General features: G+C 43.9%; 1 protein-coding gene across 1 annotated transcript in view; it reads right to left on the minus strand.

The window, feature by feature from the left end:
• LOC104352333 (phospholipid-transporting ATPase ID) overlaps window positions 1–13,291 on the minus strand; it is a 58,062-nt gene that overhangs the window by 18,288 nt on the left and 26,483 nt on the right. Inside the window, 7 exon segments of the mRNA XM_086480178.1 lie at window positions 1,937–2,101; window positions 3,609–3,724; window positions 4,591–4,779; window positions 5,561–5,726; window positions 7,283–7,326; window positions 9,482–9,690; window positions 10,868–11,064. Coding sequence (XP_086336304.1) covers window positions 1,937–2,101; window positions 3,609–3,724; window positions 4,591–4,779; window positions 5,561–5,726; window positions 7,283–7,326; window positions 9,482–9,690; window positions 10,868–11,064 — 1,086 coding nt within the window.

Genomic DNA, 13,291 nt, shown 5'->3' on the forward strand with positions numbered 1-13,291 from the left:
TTGCTTTTTCTGCATTTTGGAGATACTTGGTGGCTTTAACCTATCGTCAAAGTGACCTGAAGGTTGCACTGCTAGCTGAGGTTTAGACAGTATCTGCTACCACCTACCTCCTGCTGTTGGGAGACTAAATTCAGAGGTCGGCTTTAAGCCCAAGATCCCTTTTGTCTTTCTGGGGTGTTCATCATTCACCAGCTATGAGTGCTATCAATGCAGATAACAGCTCTGAGAGAACTTCTCTATAGGGTCCTCAAAACCACACGATCCACATTTTATAGCATTAGTCTCTGGTCCAGCTAACAAGAGCTTAAATGCTTGTAGCATACATAGTGACCTCTTGGGAGCACCTGCTCATCCTTGGCAGCCTGAGTCTGAGCTGGAAGCCCAAAGACGGTCACTGATGTCAAATGTGCCCAGGAAGAGAGAACAAGGGTTGCATTCCTCACAGCCATTGTCTTTCTGGAGCTGCAGAAAGGCATGATACTATTGTTGTCAGGGCTTTCCCTGTCTGCCCATGACCTGGTGTAAGAGCAGCTGGAGGGACAGTTGTGATGCCTTCCTGACAGTGAATCTTCCTGAGTTTTTAGGTCAAACAATGATAAATGGCATTTTCACTACTATTCTCTGAATCTAACCATGTTCCATCTGCTTGTGTCCTTACATCCTTACTCCCCCTAAAGGCCCCTTGCAGGAGCCTGCCACACACAGGGGCTTCTGCTCTTGCCCTCAACAAGACTATGATACCTGTCAGTCCTCTACACCTCCACAAGGCCCATCTGCTTCCTTGCTGACTCTGGCTCTCACCCATTCTCTGTCACAAGCCAGACTTTTCTACACCCACTCTCTGTTCTTCCCACAGCACCTTTGGGAAATGGTTACCCCTGTACAGAGAACAGAGAAGGGTCTGGTTTAAACAGTGTTTTCTTCTGAGCCACACTTCTTCCTGCTGTGAGCCCATGACCTTTTCTCTACTCAGTCCACAATCTTCATAACCCTTTCTTGCAAAGCAGCTGGCCCCTTAACCTCCTAAGCCTCTGTGTCTTTCTGCTTTGAACATGACCCACAGAACATTTGCACAATGTATTCTCAGGACTGGAGGACCAGCATTTTCCACGACTATGTTGAGACCCAGAAGGGCAGTAGGTTCTGTCCATTGACTATGGACCTTCCAGAGGTCAGCAGCTCCTCAGCTCACACTTGCTTCTTCTCAGGCCCTGCTGGCATCCTGAGCGAACAGCTAATGGAAGGAGCTATGGGGCAGCTGCCAGGATTTCTGAGATTTCAGGAAAGCACTACTGTGAGCACAAAAGCTGAATTGCTTCCCCTCAGATCCCACACATCCTTTTCATTCATTATTCACAGCTGTAAAACACAGGCAGACCCCCTAGGGCATTCAAAAATCTGTAACACCGCTCAGAGAGAGAAGAATGACTTGAAGATCACAGTTTAGCCCTATTTCAAATTGACAGAAACACATTCACGGACACCATCTCCCCATCCTGCCCAGGGCTGAAGAACAAAGAAGACGCTCTCTGAAATGGAGGGGCACTGGGGATTATTCTCTGCCTGCCATTTCAAAGACAGGAAAATATATAGATCAGATGTTTGCACATACAAGGGGTAGCTATGAAATATTTGTGTCCACATTATCTCCCTCAGGCTCTGATATGTCACTCCATCATGAGAAAGCTACTCTGACACCCACGTGAGTTAAAATAAAACCATTCCCCTGCACTGGTGGCTGACACTCAGTTACAGGCTCCTGATGGAGGTGCCAGTGAAAACCCAGAGCTGCCATATTCTTAACAGCTCCTGTCACAAAGCCCACTGAGCTGTTTGGAGAGCAATGTTTACTGAAGTCATACTGAGCTGTTTATTGACAAACCACCATCCTCACTGCCTCCCCCAGAGCTTGGCCCAGATTCCCTGAAACACCAACCATTAGATCTTTTTCAATCTCTTCATATAACTCCGACAGTTTATCTTCCCGTCCTTCCAAGGCAGTGCTTGCTTCATGGTGACGCCTGATCCAGTCCTGAAAGTAGTCTTCGTCCAAGTTTTTATAGGCTACCACAAGTGTCCTCAGACCTTCACCAGCAAACTCCTGTGAGACAGTGGTGTGGCAGAATAGGTGAAAGAATTGTCTGCTCACCTGAGCTTACAAAGGACCCTCAGAAAGCAAACAGCTATCTGTAAAAGCTTCTTGCCTAAAATCTGCAGAGGAAAGGTGAAAAAATCACACCTTAGACCACAAACCTTGGGCACCTTTTAACAACTAGTTCCAAATCATTTCATCATTGCTATCCATGGTCCATACAAAGAACAAATTCAAAAGGTGTTTCCTACTTTCTGGCTCTAAAGCTTTACTTTACCAGGCAGTTTTTTCCCAGGCTCATATTTCTCTACAAAAAGCTCAGGACAGTGAGACCTAAATAAACACTGAACACAGCCTTGAATTTTGGACCTGAGCTCAACATTTTTAGCGTACAAATGCTGGCTGAAATGCATACCATGAGCACAGCCAGTCGCGATATCTCAGCAAGTCCTTGTCACTGTGCTTTCTGCAGACATATGATTGATGGTATGGATCTCAGTGTTAGGTGGAATAACAGAGATCCATTTGTGAAAACTGAGGTGTTCCTGCAGGCTTGAAGTGCATCAGGAACAGGCCACACCCACAGCAACTTTCTCTGGCTCCCTGAGCCAGTGAGCAAAGATGTTTTTGCTTTTGCACAACCCTTCTGGAAAAACTTCCTGTTGTCCTGCACCAGCAGGGTCTGGCATCACAGGGAGGACTAAATATCGGCCAAAACATCCCCTTATGTGAGTAACCACCTTCCAGTGCACACCTCAAGGCCAGGTTAGATGAGGCCTTGAGCAACCTAGTCTAGTGGAGAGGTGCCCCTGCCCATGGCAGGGAGGTTGGATTAGATGATCTCTAGGGTCCCTTCCAACCTAAGCCATTCTGTGATTCTATGAAAGGTCACGAATTTGAGTGATGCATTTTCCTTGCTGCCCAGTCAACATGCCTCTTTACGATCTGGAAGAAGGGGAGGTGAGCAAGAGTATGTCCCAGCGCCTGCCTGGTGCTTTCTGATTGAGACCTCTCTGATCACAATGACTGCAGATATTGATTGTATTCAAGAAGGTAAACAGCTCTGTGGCCCTTTACTGATCACCTGAGTTACTCTGATCCAGGCATGCTTGCATGCATCAAGTGCACATGCTGTAGAGTAACAGCAGACTTGGACAGAATTTAGTTGCTGAAACACAGATGAATTGTGCAATTTCAGGTGTTTCACCAATCCTGCCTGGCTTCCAGCTCCTACTTCAGAGAAATACAGGTCTTCTGAATGTTCTGCATTGTATTTGCCATCCGTATCCAGATGTCCTGGAGCAGTTCAAATGGCACCTGGTGCCCATGCTTAGGCAACTGATTTGAGGCCTAAGGCTTTACAAATTGGTTTCCCTCTCCATTCCCTAATTAAAAAAATCAGTGCTTAGGTGGTGTTTCTGAAATATGTTTTTTGTCTCAGTACAAAGTACATTTCCATACCTGGAGAAAAGGAAATGACCAAATGCAGAGATGTTGTGCAGAAGCAAACACTTACATTCAGGTGTTCTGTGGTCTCTTCTTTGAGAGAGTCGCAGGATGAATGAAGCAGTTCATAAAGAATGGTGTCAGCCCCCTTGCAGTACAAAGTCAAGTCACCTTCTGGACTCCGCACTACAGGGAAGAGGAAAAGATATGCTACAGGTCCCAGACTGAGGCACTTGGGATTCACAGCACTACTGTCACAACAAAGAAAGGTTTTTAGAGGTGTCTGAACTCCACCAAGTTTTGGCAAACTCTCAGGAATCAAGACAAGCTTTGCTTGGAAAAGAAGATAATACAACTGCTCTCCACCTTAGCCGTAGCAGCCCAGGCAACTGTACCTGGAATGAATTGGTCTGAGCAGGTGTTCTGTTGGACTATGTGGTTCCTACAGGCAGCACTTCAGGCAGGACATCTCCATTCAAAAGTCAAAAATAATTTGTTCTTAGGGAACTGGTCCTGCTGCTCTTACCACTCCTACCAGTACTACCACTCTCTTGCTACAGCTAAGATCTTCCAATTCCAGAAATATCTGAGAATGTTGGAGGATTATGAAAGTCTGCGTGAGGCTTCTTGAATCATTCCTCCATTTTCCTATTGGGAAAGTGGGCTTCTCTACTTGTCCTTACTTTCTCTTTTCCCACTTTGTCAGATTCCACTGATAATTTTAAAGCCAATTAGAAGAAAGGCTTTTTCTGCGCTGTCACGAGGGAAGTATAAGATATGTAAAAAACTTTTTAAAAAAACTTAGTGTCTTCAGGAGGCTGCTCCGTCATCGTGGTCCAGACATTAAGATGATCTCCCACTGGCCTAAGTTAAGTATTTATCTAGCAATGTTGCTGTGTAATTGAAAAGTCAAGGCAGCTCATCTCAAGCGCTCAGAAGTAAATGTTATTTTGAAAGCATTGCAAAGGAGATCTCCTAGGAAAAAGCAGAACGAGGGCCAACTTGAGAGCCTAAAAAGTCAAGAAGGAAAGAAGGGAGCAAAGGGAACATACCAATAACAGACATTCGCTTTCGAACATTGTTGAAATCAAGAATAGCCAGGAGTTTGTAGATTTTTGTTTCTCCCATTTCCACAACGGTGATGGTCTCTGGTGTGCGAGCCCGGAACACAAATCCAAAGTTTCTGGCAGCAGTGACGAGGGCTCCCTCATCAGGAGATTGGGCCTGATACACCAAATTACCTGACATGCAAGAAAAAAAGTAATGTGGCTTCTGCCTTGTTTCTGAGGCAAAACAAATACAAAATCAAAGACTTTATATAGCAGTTAACCCTTTGCTTTTCTGTGTATCCCCAGAGGTACAGCACTAAAAAGCACCTTGTGTCCACACATCTCCATCAAGTCACATCAACGCATCCTCCAGGCCAGTGCAAAAGGCCTCCTGGACTCTTTTGGGGTCTCTTATCACTCGCTTTGGAGTCCAACAGATTTCACTGAGAGCACAACTTCCTTGGGTTTAACCCCTTCTAGTTACATCTGCATGTGTTTTGCTCATCAGTATTTTCGCCTTAGTGGTTCTAGCCTTTAAAGCACTACTTCATTCTGTCTGGGATTTGGGGAGACTGACCCAGTACCTGTGGAAACACTGGATGTGTGGAGCTAATGAATTCCAGTGGACAGGTGCTCTATGCTCTTTGCTTTATGGGACTTGGTGCAGAGTAGAGAAATAGTGGGGCAAGCCATCTGCCACCTCAGGGAAGCTGTGGCACCTTCAATTTCCGCACTCCAGTGATGTGGTGTTTGCAGCAGTGTCAGCTCCACCACAGGAACACACAGGGAGTGGAGGCCCTGGTCCTTTCTCTTCCCATGTGGCATCTCCAAAGACATTGATTTATGTGTAGCCATATACTACAGAAAATCACCAGGGAGCCAAAAGGACCAATAACAGCTTCTGTGGAGAGAAGACATACTGTGGTGCAGGGTGAACACAACCACTTAGTTTGGTGCTTTCAACAGTCCTCACCTTCCTTCTTCTCTTCTGGCATCACTGTGTGACAAAGTGAGAGCAGCCGGAAGAACCTGTGTGTCGGGGCATCACCCAGCTTCACAGCTTCAACCAGGCTATGGTCGTAGAAGGCAAACTTTGGGTCGGCTAACTGGTTGTATGAGAAATCAACCTTTTCTGTGTTCTGCAAAAATATGGCTCGGTGTTATTTGTGGAGCTCTCATATGCCTGTACACCAATACCTACCCATCATAGCCCCCCCTCTCTTCCTTACATTTACGAAGGGCCCTCTCCTGCAGGGCTGTTCACAACAGAGATTCATGAGTCTAAGTGGGAGGTCATGAAAGCTGCCGAATCATGGGAGAGGACATGCACTTGAGATGTCTTTCAGAGCAGCACTCAGGCTGAGAACATGATTAGCTAAAGATACCATTCTGTACAACAGCAAATGCTCCTTACGGGATCTCTGCCAAAGGTTTCTATAGCAAAGAAATGCCTGCCTTCAACACATGCCTGCTTGGAGGCATCATGCTCCCAACGTCAATAGCTGTCTGTGATAGGGGAATGTGGAAGCACAATTTAAAACAGTTCAAAAGGCTGTGTTCTCCACCCTATTCTTCCAAAGCAAGAAAAAATCCTGATATGGAAAAAAGATGACAGACAAGTGATGTAAAGGTTCAACTCAACAGGCACTGCCCATTTCGTCTGAAAACAAGGAGCCCCAGGCAGAGAGGAATGTACTGGACAAATGGCCAGAAGCCCACAGAACGATGTGTCATGGAGGAATGCACTGCCAAGCCTGCCTGGGACAATTCCGACTCCCGCCCCATCCCCTATGAGCTCAGATTTTCCAGGATGGGAGTCATCCTTTTGACCTCTGCAAGCTGACATTTAGGACTTACTGCATGAGCACAGACCCACCACACACACACATTCATCTGCGCAACAAAGTCCAGGCACTGCAACACCGTGGATGTGTGGGCAACAGGACTCTGCTCCGGCAAGTATCATGGGCAGGAGGAGCTGCCGGGCAGCCAGCTGGCGGGAGACCAGCATGCCTCCCCAAGCAAGTCAGCCATTTGCATTTTGCTGCCCGAGCAAGGGCAGTCTGGAGGCACAGCACTCGGCACAAATAGCTGATTTCAGTGGGTAATTTAAGTTTTAAATGGCCTGGAAATGAATCATTGGAACGAGGAGGGGATTTCCATCATCATCTTGCCATTTGTTACTTGGGCCACTGCATACAGTTTTCAGACACTTTAGAAGTCCAAGACATGTGGGTTTGTACCAGCAAGCAGAGGCTAGAGAGAAATGCAGAAGTCACCCATTTTCACACTTTCCAATGTCCGGACATTAGGGGAGTTTGACAGTGACCTTGCTATTGATATGAACTGAACTTACTGATTCCCCATCAAAGCTTTAATTAACTGTCAAGGATAATAAAATTCACCAATGTCCAAGTTTCCAACAAACATCAATGGCCAAGTATTCGAGAGGAGCTGCTCATGCACTAGGATGTCATGTGAAGCTGAGACCAGCAGGCACTCAGGCTACCCAACCTGCAGGTTTAAATTAGGCTTACTGGAAGGGAACGCAGCTCTGGCAATCGTCTGACATCCACAAGAACGCACATCCCTGTTGTCAGAGTCAAGAGCATATGCCTCAATGGGTTGGGCCCACTAACACTTAGGCAGGCAGGCTCACTGAAAGCACAGAGACTGATAGCACTTGAGCACTTACCTCATTTATTTCTGTCCTTTGCCCAGACATATCATACACATCGCCTGCAAGCAAGAAAGACCGAGGTTATCGACACAAACTCCAGGTAAGTGCAGTCTCTGAGCTTCTCTACCACAAAAACTAGTTAAAGTGGTTTGATGCTGGTGTCTAATTAAAAATTTTCAGTAAGCATAAATATCTTGACATGGGCACTGGAGACTGATGATTCATGTCAATCAGTTCCTATGTTAATCTGTGTCAAAATCCAGAGACTGACAGATGCTTGAAACACAAAGAAGTTACCATAAAAATGACTGACATTTGGGTAAAGAAGAGTTGGCTCAAGCTGAACCCAGAAAGGAGGTAGTGCTGGGTAGAAAATGAAGGTGCTTTCAGGGGATGACTTTTCCTGTACCTTCCCTTTGGAATGTAAGACAAAATCCAGCTCCTGGATTGTATTGGGTTTGCAACAGTCCTTGGACAACCATAGAGAGGGAGTTGTCAAAGCCCACCCTTCCCACATCTAGACACCCAGGCTGCTCTATTCCTTTTCCCTGAAATCATGATCTGGTCGCAGAAATGGAAGACATCACCTCCAGGAAACAATACTGAAATTTCTTTTGCCTGAAGAAAAATTTCACTTAGAAGGTCTGGGCTGTGGCCTGTCCAGCCCAATGCAACATTTCATCGAAATAAGATTGAAATACAGTGAATTACATGAATGATAGATCCATGCCTGCACCAGCAACCTCAACTGTGGCCAAATTGTAGGTACTAGCACTCCCTCACAAAAGCCCTGAAGGTTTAGAAGAAAGTCAGAAGTCATCTCTCCTGAGAACTGCACATCAGTTGATCCCCTGGGAACTGTAACCAAGAGGCTTTTGGACACCTCCTTCCCCCTTCCCCATGGGAAGCTTAAGCCTCCAGAACACCTTCCCTGGTGATTCATCCTTTCTGGCACAGCTTTCCCAAATGAGCCTGAGCAACAAATCCAAAGAAGTACGTTCCTAGGAAGAAGCTAAGCATTTAGAAAACTGTAGACAATAAAGTGTCCATCCTCTTTTCAATATTTCCCATGCATTTCTTGAACTCAGACCCTATATCTATGTAAATGTTGACATCCACTTTGGAAAAGTCAACTAAGGACACATGAATGAACAGACTGAATATTTTTCAAACTGTTTAGCAGCGCTAACGTTGGCTGTATGGCAGCACTGTTTGAGATATGGTGGTCTCCAAATATACACAAAATAAGATTTATAGGAAGAAATAACTTCTTTTATTAGGCCAGAGGTGATTATTGAGAAAAAAATACAATTTTTCTGTCACACTAGTCCATCAGCAGGTCTGACACAGACAAAACAATCATCAACCTATGAATAAGCAATGACTAATTTCTCTGGGGGAATCTAATGATGTTAATCAATTAGTCAGTTTGTGATGGTTACCACCTCTTGAGCAGTAGGAGGAAAACTGCCTGGGGCCATTCAACGAATGAGCCTTTTAAGTCAATGACTGTTAGGATCTAGCAAAACTAACAATTTTTGTTTCCCATTTTTTCCAACCACCTACAAACTCTTCTCTCTTCTAGTAGGTGAAGTATGTCAGGGCTAAAGACAAATGATCAGGCTGTTGACTAGGTGCCGACCAAAGGTTCAGCTGCCTGAACAGGATGTGGAAAACTGCTGCTCGTGACATGAGAAATTGCTGAATGTGAGAGATGATAGCGCGAGAAGCTGACAAAATTTGCAGATAATCCTGTGAGGGATGCCCGATTTCATAAGTGGTTAAGAGGGAGCTCGTTATGTGAGTTACGTGTTACATTTTGCAGTGTAAGTAATACCTGGGTAACCATATTAATAATACCATAAAAGGCTGAGATTACCTATGTAGTGATATCAGGGGAAAAAAAAAATTGAGTACAGAGGTAATAAAACTGAGAACAATGAGGAAAAAAATAATAAGGTGCAGATTCTTTAGTAGGGATGATACTGGAGCAGAAAAAGAGAGGTAAACAGATGGCAAAAAGGGGAAATGAGGGACAGGAAAATTATACTAAGATATGCAAATGATGTAGTCAGGGCTGCCTAGGCATCCCTGATAGGCAGCCCTGCACTTAATCACTGCAGCTTCTTACAAGACACTCTCTTCCATTTAGTCTCTGTGGACCAAGAAGCATACAATGGAATAAAACTTGGAGAATGAGACAAATAAACTTACCGTAGGATTTGCCGTTGATGGAGCACTTGTTGAAACACATGATGTTCTGAGTGAGAGTTCCTGTTTTGTCTGAGAAGATGTACTTGATTTGACCCAGCTCTTCATTGAGTGTGGTGGTACGGGCCTGAGCTGGGGTGTCATTCAGCGGATAATACATTTTGCGGTCCCAGTCAATGTAGAAACTGTTACCCAAGCGTATAATCTCTACACTGGTGAAAGAGAAAGAGAAGGTGATGGAATATTCATTAGTTTAAGGGACAAGATCTTTATCTTTATGACCACCATTAGTAACAGCAATTAGAAGACAACTTCAAAGGTAATGACAGGGTTTACTCATCAGGTTGCCCTTAAATGGCCTTGTAGTAAGCAATGTTGAAGCAAGTCCCACTGAAACAATCTGTTAGGCTTTAGTAAATTCCTTTCCTTTATTCATAAGACACCTTATAAATGTATTTGAAATATTTCAGAAGTTTTCAGACTGAAAAGTGAGGCAGGAGCAGTGAGTTTCACTTGGTGCAGTTTTGGGAGTGGTGCTCAGATAGGGGCAATTTCCAGCAGGGCTCTGGGCTGGCCTGAGCCCAGTGCCGGGGGATGAGCACAGCCACGGCTCAAACAACCTATAGCTCCACAACAAGAAAATCACTGTGTAACTCAATACAAGCAAGGAGCTGCGTCAGCTCGCAGATGACACAAATTTCCACTTTGCTGCTGGTGTGACATACTGGACAGGAACGGCATTAATTCTTCATATTCACCAACACAAAAGAGAGTCTCAGTAGCAAAACTGTTGGAACAGTTAAGTGCAATGATAACTATACAGGCCTACTCAGTCTACACCACAGCCTCAAGGTTTTGAGAGCATCACAGATGCGTTGCCCACTCTTCACCACTGCTTGCTTATCTGCAACAACCAACATAGCACTACATTCTCTGGGAAGTGGCGACATCTGCCCTGCTCATATTGCAGCAGGTACTATGGATCCTCAACCTGATTACACCTACTTACCTGACAATCCACTCCTCATATGAACACTACAGCCACCTCAAAGAACATGACATTCACTTTGTTTGATGGGCAGTACAAGCCGGAGAGAACAAGACGCTAACCGTAGCAGGATTCCAGCCTTACTCCTGCAGCATCCTACACCTACACCTCCCCTTTAACTGCAAAATCATCCTCCCCCTTTCCACAGCTTACTGCTGTCCCTGCTCCAACCCCAACAAAGACCTCTGAAGGCAGCAGAAATAGGAAAAGTGTCGCTGTGGTTGTGTATGGCCATCCACAACGGGGTTGCATTTATGTCAAGGGAAAATGCTGTTCCCAGCTAAGGCAGAAGCTAAACCTCTCCTAAGATGAAACATGAAAGGGGAGGTTCTGGCACGTACCTGACATAGAGTGAAATTGGCACCACCGTGTTTAGAATGATCACGTATGACCAGAACATGAGGAAGCCAGAGTAGGAGGCAGAGTTGACGCCTTCTGCCCAGGGCAGATAGACCTGGAAGTAGTAGCCCTTGTCGTACTCCCATATGCCATTGCCAATGGCTAGGATAAGACACATCAGTGCTAAAAATGCAAAGATCTGAAAAGAAAAAAATCACCCCAAAATATTTCATTTTAGAAACAAGGAACTTATTATGTCCAAGTTAATCAGAAGACCCTAATGAGATTTGGTTTGACAGGCTGAATCAGAGGAAAAAGTTCCTATGGGTGAAGGAGGAAAACCAACAAAGTTATGACACTTTTACCTCAAGGACAAAATTATACAGTGCAGAGTCTGACAATTTGGAATCACAAGACCTCAAATAGCTGGGGATTTAAGTCCCAAGCAGACACCTAAACCAGGGTGCTCATGGGCAGCTGGCTGCTGAACATCAGATCTCATCAGAGATTAGTTGAGATGTGGGTCCTTATATGTGCATCTGGTTGTGCACTTGGGAATAGAAACCTGGAGGACTTTACCTGTCCATTTGCTGGATATATCATAGTTTTCCTTACCATTTCTGAAAAACTGCTAAAGATAATTTGTGACACAGAAAATCCAGCACTGTGCAGGTTAGAATTCAGCACTGGATATCATTCTGATGGTTAAAGGAGAGTTAATTACTGACTCAGAACTAATAGTTGCCTTGGTACCTGCCGTTGCAATCTGATTGCATTTCCTTTGAGCAAACAGAAAGCAACACTAACCAGTGATGCGTATCTTTGGACTTTAGAGAAGCCTGTTTCCTGAAGCTTGAAGGAGCAACCAGGAAAAAAATTTCAAAGGGGGACTTGCTCAGGAACACTGGTCAACAGACACAAAAACATTACATATGTCATAAAGCATTTTTGATTAAAAGAAGACAAGAACATAGCAATACAATTATTTGGAAGAGCATATAAAAAGAAGAGGAAGAAGGGAAGTTAACAGAAACTAATATAAACTGCAAGGTTTATAAACTACAGAACTGTGAATATGTGAGAGTCATATAAAATATCAAGAAAAGAAAATGGTAAACTGATAAACAGGTGTGGAAAACGCAGACATGTTCAACAGACAGTCCTCCAAGAACAAAGGAGGAAGCAGAGGGAAGTATCTATCCCATATGATACAGCAGACAAAAAAGACAGATTATGTGCTGTGACAAGGAACAACACATGTATCTATCTGCTAATAAGAAGCATTTTCAATCCCATGAGTCCAGGTTAATTTAAATATGAAAGCTTAGACAGACTAGCTGATAAATTCTCTTAACCAGTAAGGTTAATTTTTAACAATGCTTTGAAAACTAGGGAGCTCCAACATGCCGAAAATCTGTTAGCATAATTCCAATATTTGAAAGGTAGAAACGGTGATCATGGGAAAGATAAACTGAAGTTAGTTTGACATCCTTCCTGGACAAACAATAAAAAAAACAGTTCTGTTGATATAAGCTTCTCCAAACATTTGACTTAAAACAACCAATGTCCTAATAAAAATGTGAAGATATGGAATCAACAGGCTGCACAACAGAGCAATTAGAAATCATCTTTTGCAAGTATAATCAATAGGGAGGAAATATCAGTAAGCTGGGCCATTATGTATAAGGCCACCCATTAACAATACCGTTAAAACAATAATCAACCTTTTTAAAAAACAATAATTGAGGTACGAACATAGAAACATTGCTGGTAAAGCTGATACTTGTATTGCTGAGATAATCTGTGAGAGGAAGAAGGATACTTTTACAGAGCAATTTGAATCACTTGGTGAAAAGTTCACATCCAACCAACTTGAGTTTTAATACTAAGAAGCTGCTAAAATGGGACTACAGTAAGTAAAGCTGCTGCGCTGAGTTTCAGGGGACACATTTCCCACATCAGTAGCAGCTTTTCTATTTAATTGTGGGAGGCCCAATAAATTACTCCACTTGTAAAATGGAGACAATATTTCTTGCTGGTAAGGAATGTGGTACAGTGTTTTTAAACCTCTGTGACTAGGAGTAAAAACAGACTTCAATTTGTGCTGCTGTAAACATCAGGACTTAAGGATGTATGAAAGGCATGACCCATGGACAGATAATGTCCTTTATTAAACCAACAGGCATGAATAGAGAAAATAGATAAGCCTGTCTATAGATGTTTCTCTTGGTCAAGATCTTGTCTGTAGTAAAAGAAATTAATTAGAAGAGCCATCTGGCTCTTCTATCTTATCACTGTACCCTGAACGATCCCTCACTGCCCCACAGGTTAAACATTGTCAGCTTGCAGAATATCACAGTCCACATAGGAAATTCAATGTGTGATTCAGCAACAGAAATACACATGGGACAAGACAGCAGCTGAAC

The sequence above is a fragment of the Leptosomus discolor genome, chromosome Z (assembly GCF_034619465.1).
Source record: "Leptosomus discolor isolate bLepDis1 chromosome Z, bLepDis1.hap2, whole genome shotgun sequence".
NCBI lineage: Eukaryota > Metazoa > Chordata > Aves > Leptosomiformes > Leptosomidae > Leptosomus > Leptosomus discolor.